Source organism: Physeter macrocephalus, chromosome 15 (genome assembly GCF_002837175.3).
Source record: "Physeter macrocephalus isolate SW-GA chromosome 15, ASM283717v5, whole genome shotgun sequence".
In the NCBI taxonomy this organism is placed as follows: Eukaryota; Metazoa; Chordata; class Mammalia; order Artiodactyla; family Physeteridae; genus Physeter; species Physeter macrocephalus.
In genome coordinates this window covers 863,724-871,977 of record NC_041228.1, presented here as the reverse complement: position 1 = coordinate 871,977, position 8,254 = coordinate 863,724, and the positions used below count along the sequence as shown (strand labels likewise).

The 8,254-nt window shown below is 67.7% G+C and overlaps 1 protein-coding gene across 1 annotated transcript; it reads left to right on the top strand.

The window, feature by feature from the left end:
- The first annotated feature begins 212 nt into the window (after positions 1–212).
- TIGD5 (tigger transposable element derived 5) lies at positions 213–5,254 on the top strand. The gene has a single exon (XM_007113118.3). It carries the CDS (start codon positions 213–215, stop codon positions 2,139–2,141), a length of 1,929 nt encoding a protein of 642 aa, XP_007113180.2. The 3' UTR covers positions 2,142–5,254.
- The last annotated feature ends 3,000 nt before the right edge of the window (positions 5,255–8,254 follow it).

Below are 8,254 nucleotides of genomic sequence, written 5' to 3'. Positions count from 1 at the left end.
CCGGGCGGGGCCGACCGGCCGGCACGTGCCGGGTGACGTGCGGCGCGGGGTGGGGCCGCGCGGGGCCAGCGCGCCTGCGCACGCCGAGCGGGCGAGACAAAGGGGAGGGCCCGGCCGGTCCCGCCCCCAGCGCCCGCCCAGCGCGGCCGGCCGGCCGGGCGTATGGCCCCGGTTCCCGCGCCCCCGCTGCCGCCGCAGCCGCAGCAGCAACCATGTACCCCGCGGGACTCCCGGCCGGCCCGGCCCCGCGCCGCGGCCGCCGCCCCCCGCCCGGGCGCCCCGCGCAGTCGCCGCGGCCCCCCGCGCCCGCCCCGGTCCCCGCCGTGCGGCCGCCGCCCCCCGCGCCCGGGCCGCGGCCCCGCGTGGCTGTGAAGATGGCCTTCCGCAAGGCCTACTCCATCAAGGACAAGCTGCAGGCCATCGAGCGCGTCAAGGGCGGCGAGCGGCAGGCCAGCGTGTGCCGCGACTTCGGCGTGCCCGGCGGCACGCTGCGCGGCTGGCTCAAGGACGAGCCCAAGCTGCGCTGGTTCCTGGAGCAGCTGGGTGGCGAGGTGGGCACGCAGCGCAAGAAGATGCGGCTCGCCAACGAGGAGGAGATCGACCGCGCCGTCTACTCGTGGTTCCTGGCACTGCGCCAGCACGGCGTGCCGCTGTCGGGGCCGCTCATCCAAGCACAGGCCGAGGCCTTCGCGCGCCAGATCTACGGGCCCGAGTGCACCTTCAAGGCCAGCCACGGCTGGTTCTGGCGCTGGCAGAAGCGCCACGGCATCTCCAGCCAGCGCATCTACGGCGAGGCCGAGCCCCCGGCCGCCGGCCCCGCGCCCGGCCTGCCGGTCAAGCAGGAGCCCGCGCAGCTCACCCGCACCGGCCCCCTGCCCGACCGCGCCCTGAATTCCCCTGCCCCCGCCGAGGGCGGCTACGGCGACGAGCAGATCTACAACGCCAACGTCACCGGCCTCTACTGGAAGCTGCTTCCGGAGCAGGCCGCGCCCCTGGGCGCGGGGGGCTGCGGCCGTCGCTGGCGGGGCGACCGGGTGACGGTGCTGCTGGCCGCCAACCTGACCGGCAGCCACAAGCTGAAGCCGCTGGTCATCGGGCAGTTGCCGGACCCACCCAGCCTGCGCCACCACAACCAGGACAAGTTCCCCGCCTCCTACCGCTACAGCCCCGACGCCTGGCTTAGCCGCCCGCTGCTGCGCGGCTGGTTCTTCGAAGAGTTCGTCCCAGGCGTCAGGCGCTACCTGCGCCGCAGCTGCCTTCAGCAGAAGGCTGTGCTGCTGGTCGCCCACCCGCCCTGCCCCAGCCCTGCGGCCAGGATGCCCACCCTGGAGGAGAGCGAGGAGACCCCCAGGAGGTGCCGGCCTGAGCCCCTGGGCCCTCCGGAGGAGCTGCAGACGCCCGACGGGGCGGTGCGGGTGCTGTTCCTGTCCAAGGGCAGCAGCCGGGCGCACATCCCGGCCCCACTGGAGCAGGGGGTGGTGGCCGCCTTCAAGCAGCTGTACAAGCGGGAGCTGCTGCGGCTGGCCGTGTCCTGCGCCGGGGGGTCCCCGCTGGACTTCATGCGGAGCTTCATGCTCAAGGACATGCTCTACCTGGCCGGCCTCTCCTGGGACCTGGTGCAGGCAGGCAGCATCGAGCGCTGCTGGCTGCTGGGCTTGCGGGCTGCCTTTGAGCCCCGGCCGGCGGAGGAGTGCGCTGGGCAGCCAGCTGGCCAGGCCGAGGAGGCCGCGGAGCGCAGCAGGGTGCTTAGCGACCTCACGCACCTGGCAGCCCTGGCTTACAAGCGGCTGGCGCCCGAGGAGGTGGCCGAGTGGCTGCACCTGGACGATGACGGGGGGCTGCCCGACGGTTGCAGAGAGGACCCAGGCCCCAGCCGGCCTCCCGTGCTGGTCCCTGGGGCCCCTCCGCCCCCAGCCAACCTGCCCTCTGCCGCGGCAGGAGGAGAGGAGGAGGAGGAGGCCGCCGTGCCCTCCGCTGGGGAGGCCGTGCGGGGCCTGGAGACAGCTCTGCGATGGCTGGAGAGCCGGGACCCCCGGGAGGTAGGGCCGCTGAAGCTGGTGCAGCTTCGCTCACTGATCAGCATGGCCCGGAGGCTGGGGGGCATCGGGCCCTCTCCTGCAGTCCCTGATGATGGGGTGTGACCAGGCCAGCCCGAGCAGCCCCCAGTGGCCTTTCTCCTGCGGCACTTGGAGGGGATACACACAGCCTCCCCATCTCTCCTCCCCTCCCCTGGGGTGGCCTACGCCCCCGGCTCGGGGTTGCAGGGATCCCAGGCCAGCCTGGCTCAGAGGAGCCCTGTTGGTGAAGGGCCGTCCCCTCCACTGGCGCCCGCGTTTCACGTGGGGACAGAGCAGAGGCCGTGGGTGCCTGCTCCCCCTCCCTGGGCAGGCGCACACGTGGGGTCTGCGGTCTTAGCCAGGTGCCCTCCCGTGCAGGCCCGGCACACAACAGCACTTCTCGGAGAGCAGGTGGCTGTGCTCCCACCCTGGCCCCTGTGGGGCTGAGGCCTCCGGCCACGTTTCTGTCCACACCGCCCAGCACTTGTACCGGACGAGAGCCCGGCACTCCCATCCCTCCTGACCACAGCCACGCAGTCGGTCGTCTCACTGGGAAGCACACCACTCGTTTTGGTTTTAGCGCATTAAGTCTGTTTTTCACAGATACTCTTCAGGGCCCCGGGGTGAAGGGCTCCGTGGGCTGGGAAGGGAGGACGGTGCCCGGCACTCGGGGCCCCCCAAGGTTCTGGATGCAGCGAGGGCTGTAGGTTCCTATTCCACTCGGATTTCTAACTTTTCTTAAGAAAACATTCTGAACAGCTCTCTTGTTCCGTGGGGTCGGCGAGCACCAGACCTGGGCCCTGGTGACGGACCAGTGGCCGGGCCAGCGCCCCGTGCCCCCACCAGCCACAGTCCACTTTGTCCAGCCCCAGGGCCCAGAGCCATCCCGTTTCCCCGGAGCAGCCCTGTGGCACTGACGGCCATGCCAGGACAACCCTCGGTGCCTTAGCTCCCCTCCAAGGCTCCCCTGCCCAGCCTGCCCTCAGGCTTCTCTCCCGCTCCTGGCACTGCCCAGGGCGTGGCTGAGGAGCCGCTTCCCATGGCCCCATCAGTTAGGCTCCTAGATGGCACAGTTTGTAAGGAGAAGGCAAGGGCTCTGTAACCGTCCAGCTCTAGATTCAGGATCCTGCTGGTGGCCTGAGGCTGAGAGGTGCCCTCCCAGGCCTCCCAGAGGCTGCCCTGCAGAGATACCCAGAGCCCTTGTGAGGGGCAGTGGGGCCGGAGTTGAGGTTCTGCCTGCCTCAGTGCTCTGCCCTCATCCTCACCTGCCCCATCCTCCTGGTGGTCAGAGACTGCAGAGGCCACAGACAGGTGCTACATTGCGGGAGGGGAGGGCTGTGCACGGCAGTAGGACGGCTGGGCGCCCCCAGAGCAAGGACGTAAACTCTTCCTTGGAACCACCCCCAGTCAAAAATAACAAAAAAACCCCCCAAACCACATATGTATGTGTATGTCAAATCTGAAAGCTGAGGAACAGCATGTAGGATTTGGGAACGAGAGAAGGGAGGCTTGGCTAGCCAGGCCCGGGCAGCAGCCTCCAGCCGCACCTGCTGGGGCCCACCTGGCACCTCCACTTCCATGTGTGTCAAGACTGCACACCTGCAGGAGCTCTGGCGGCCTCCGCTGGCCCTGGGTCTAACCAATCAGCTGCACGGGGCTTCAGGATGTCTTGCATGTTACACCACCTGCCTCTCCAGCTGGTGGCACCCAGGGACCCAGGCCGGGAGCTCCTGGTCACGATGGCCAGCCTGCCGGTCCTCTGCCCTGCCCGCCTGTAGGGGCCTGTGGAGAGACAGACCTCAGAGCCCAGGCGGGCACCGGGCGAGGGTGGCCTCTGGTGGCATCGTCAGCACTGCGCCTCCTGCCAAGTGTCCTGCCTCAGCCGTTCATCCTTCTGCACCCCGGAGCCTGGGCGGCAGGCTGGACTGCAGTTGGCATTGAGAACCGGCTATCAGGACAGGACCTCCCACCTCTCACGTGGCGCCAGCCTCGTCCCCTCTGGGGAACCAAGGCCGCACCCCAGGAGGTGGCTCTGGCCGGTCCCCACGGCCCTGGATGGCAGCGCGGGAATGAGGCACAGCGCAGGCTGGCCTGGGGCCTTGAAGAGTCAGGGGGCCCGTCAAGGGTGGGTCTGGGAGCCGTTTCGCTCTGCTGGGCTGGGGACTGCCTCACCCGAGGGCCGCCGAAGGTGTCCTCTCTAGAAGGGGGGCCCTGGTGCCACCGAGCCCTGCACACGAAGAGGGCGGCTCTGGCCCCAAATGCAGCCCCAGCAATGATCCTTGTGACCCTGGGCCCCATCGCAGCTCTGGCGCGAGGTCGCCCACCTCCCTGGGCTCACCTCAGTGTGAACCACAGGGCAGAGGCTTCCTGTGGGAGACACCAGTTTGTCTCTGCAGGAGAATGGGTGACGTGGCCTCATTGCAGGCATCTAAGCAGCTCCCTGGTTTGTGCTGAGGAGAGCAAGGCTGTTGATGGCACCGAGGGAGGGGTCTTAGTTGCTGCTTGAATTCCTTCAACAGCCCCACCTGCAGAGTGGTGGGCACCATGCTGGAGACCGGGTTCCTTGCCCTCAAGGATTACACGTCTCTTGTGAGGGTGTGGGGCCCCGGTGGCCTGGGAGGGGCTCAGGGACACAGCCACCATGCTCTCCCCATCCTGTTCACAGCCCTCCGACAAATCCTGAGGGCGCTAAAGGTCACTGATTCCAAAAAGCAGGCCCTGGTCCGTCACTGTCAGGGCTGGCCCCGTGCGCTTGGGGGTAGGCACAGCAGGAAAGCACTGCAGGTGGAAAGGTGAGCTTGTGGCTTCTGCTGAAACCAGCCCACCTGGGGGGTTGGGAGGGCAAGAGCAGGCTGCAACATCAGAGGGAACCCGTGTGAGGCCAAACTTGCCCGAGGGGCCTCACGCTTGGGAATGAGCCCCCAGGTGACAGCCGGACCGAAGATGGAGCACTGGAACGTGGGGTGAGAGGAAGGCGGTGCCCTCCAGCGGGGGCTCGGGCCTCCTGGGACCCCCAGCCTGCTGGCCCAGGAGCGGGTCAGGATCACCAGGGGAGCCCTGGGGGCAAGGGTGCTGAGGTGGGCTGTGGGTGCTTGCCCTGTCGAGGGGCCCTTTCACAGCCAACCTCACTGACAGCAGAGGTCACCGGCCAGATGGGCGCAGCGTGCTTTATAATAAAGGCTGGATACGCCAGCGTCATGTGATTCCTGTTCTAGTCTTATTTTTTAACTCTGTCCAGTGCTTGGATCCAGAGCACCTGATCTGAAAAAGTGGGGAGGGTACAGAAAAGGGACAACATTGATGAAAAAAGCTCACATCCACCGGCTTCTGAAAAAAGTAATTTTAGCTTCGCAGCATAAGGTGAAGAGACTTGGCCGGCCAGCGACTGGGCTGCAACCCTGCGCCCCGCCCCAAGCTGCCGTTCTTGGGTCAGGCCCTCTTCAGCTGGCATTTCCTGTCATGGGCCATCACCAGCTGGGCTCACCGGGCACCTCACATTCAGGAGGTGACCGCCTAAGGGCAGGGCTGGGCAGAGGTGCATCTTCCACCCCCCAAGCCGAGCCCAGCCTGGTCCTCAGGGATTCTGTTGGAAGATACATGGCGGGGACCCATGGACGTACAGCTGAGGGTGAGGTTGGAGTGCTGGGCGGGGGGAGGGGGAGCCTACCCTTGCAGAGCTCTCGGGTGATGGGAAACCCTGTCCCCAGACCACTTGCACCCACAGCTCGGAGTCTGAGCCCAATATCCTGGGCCTTGGCTGAGACGTGCTTCCAGGCACTTGGAATTTGGTTTTACCAGCCTCCAATTAAATATTGGTTGCTCCATGCTATAGGACAGCGTCTTTATTCCCAATTCAAAAGTGAAAAAAAAGGCGCCAAAATGGACTCGGGCTGAGCCTTCTAGCAGGTGGAAGGGCCCAGGGTCAGATGAACAGTTGCTGGCTGAAGGCCAGCCGCCGATGGAGGCTGGAATGGTGGGGGGCTCAGGGCTGTGCGGGCAGTGAGGGGCAGGCTGCCGCGTAAGCCCTGTTTACAGACGGGGGATCACTTTCCCACAGGCCTCACGGCTGGCGGGTGGAAGGAAGGGGCTCCAGCACTGGGGCCCGTGTGGGGTGGGGAGGCCCCTGTGAGCCTTGGGCTGCAGGTAGCCTGCCCCGCACCCAGAGGCCCCTCGTCCTTGCTCAGGGCCCCAAGTTGCTGGCCTTCCTGGCCTGTTGGTCCTTTCACAGACATGCTAAGAACCAAATCCTGCAGTCAGAGGCCAGGCCATGGGACCCTCCAGGACTCTTGACCCAGGGAAGGGTCATCAGGACCAGCTCCACCCGCCACTTGCCATGAGCTCAGGCTCTGGAGAGGGGCCCACACCCCACTGTGTTCCCCGCTGGCCAGGACCTGTCCTCCACCCATCCTCCCAGACCTCAAGCAGCTCCTCCACGGGCCTGCAGGCTGGAGAGAACCCGAGTCCTCGGGAAGGGGCTGGTGGGGGGGTGGCCATGGCCTGCACCCAGGGCCTGTGCCCTACTTCCTGCTGAGTTCCCGGGCCCGGCAGGTGGCAGCCTCCACGGAGCTCATGGCCGCCGCCCGCAGCCCACCCTGCTCCAGCGCGTGGAGCCCATAGATAGTGGTGCCGCCTGGCGTGCACACGTCAGTCCGCAGCTGAGCCGGGTGCTGCCCCTTCTGCAGAAGCATCTTGGCTGTGCCCTGGGGAGAGTGGCATTGGGGTGACCCGGGGGAGGCCAGCAGCTCCTCCTCAGCTCAGCCCCACCCCAACCCCCGCCGCCCCATCTCAGCCCAGGCTGCTCAGGCCTGCCGCCTCCCTTCCCACAGCTCCCAGGAGGCGTGCTGCCCCCTCCCCTTCCACACACTCCCCCAGCACCGGGCAGCAGGGTCTCACCAGCAGGGTCTGGGCGGCAATGCGGTGGGCCAGGCCACTGGGCATGCCCATCTTGATGGCTCCTTCGGCCAAGGCCTCCGAGAAGGCGCACACCTGTAGCAGCGGGGGGCGGGGACAAAACCAGCACTCCCCTGGACACAGAACGCAGCCTGGAAAAGGCTGGGGACCCTCAGGAACAAGGTCCGGCACACCAGCCACCAGAGCCGAGGCCAGAGCCCAGGGGTCTGCCAAGGGGCCGGCCTCAAGGGCCCAGGAAGGCCCGGATATGGGGCGGGCGGCGCACACGGGGAGCTGGGGACCCAGCCGGGGAGCCGCGGGGTCAGGGGCTGTCGGGGGGGCTCCACAAGGCCCCACTTTGCCGAGGAAGGGCCGGCCTGTGAGGGCAGGGGTTGGGGTGCGGGGACCAGAACACACTCACAAAGGCCACACCGCTGCCGCTGAGGCCGGTGTGGACGTCCACCTGGGCCTCGGGCACCTCCTCGCACTGCCCGCAGGCCTCCAGCAGGGTCCGCAGGAGCCCGGCCTCGCCACTCCCGGCATGGCGGCCCCGCGCCATCACCATGGCCCCCTCCTGGACCACGCAGGGCAGGTTGGGCGAGACCCGCAGCACTCGCGCCATCGGGGGCAGCAGCTGGCGGGAGAGAGGCTGCGATCAGGGCGGCCGTGGGATCCGGCTGCCGGGCAGGCACACGCCGGGCCAGCGCAGGCTCCCCGCTACTTCCCGGACATGGTGCCCTAACCCCAGGTGGGAGGAGCCCTAACCCCAGCCCCCTAGCCACCTGGCTGTCTGTGCAGGCCGGCTGAGAGGCTGTCTGCCCCCCATCCCACCCATCCTGGTTTCTGGAAGGGCTGGACCCAGGCTGCAGCCAGTCTGGGATGCCAGGGGTGGGAGGCCAGCAGAGCCCACCCTGGGGTCAGGGCCTCAGACCCCACTGCACCCCGCCAGGCCACTCACCTCCTCCAGGGTGCTCAGGGAGACCCCGGCAGCCACGGACACCAAGATGTGCTCAGCGGTGACCGTAGGAGCCACCTCCACCAGGACAGCCGGCAGGATGTGGGGCTTGGTGGCAAAGAAGACGAGGGAGCAGCTCTGCAGCACCTCCTGGTTGGAGTGGGTGGTCTGGCAGCCCAGGGCCTGCAGCAGGGTTGCCGGGACCAGGCCCACGTCAGCGGGCCTCCTCCCAGACCACGGCCCTCCCTGCCGGAGCCCACCCTGCAACCCCACGGGCCCCCCGTTGCAAACGGCCCTAAACCTAATGCCCATCATGCGCCCAGACCACCCGCTCTCACTCAGGATCCAACCT

What these genes read in the sequence shown, in the direction of transcription:
- TIGD5 (XM_007113118.3), top strand. Translation starts at nt 213, where the DNA reads ATGTACCCCGCGGGACTCCCGGCCGGCCCGGCCCCGCGCCGCGGCCGC.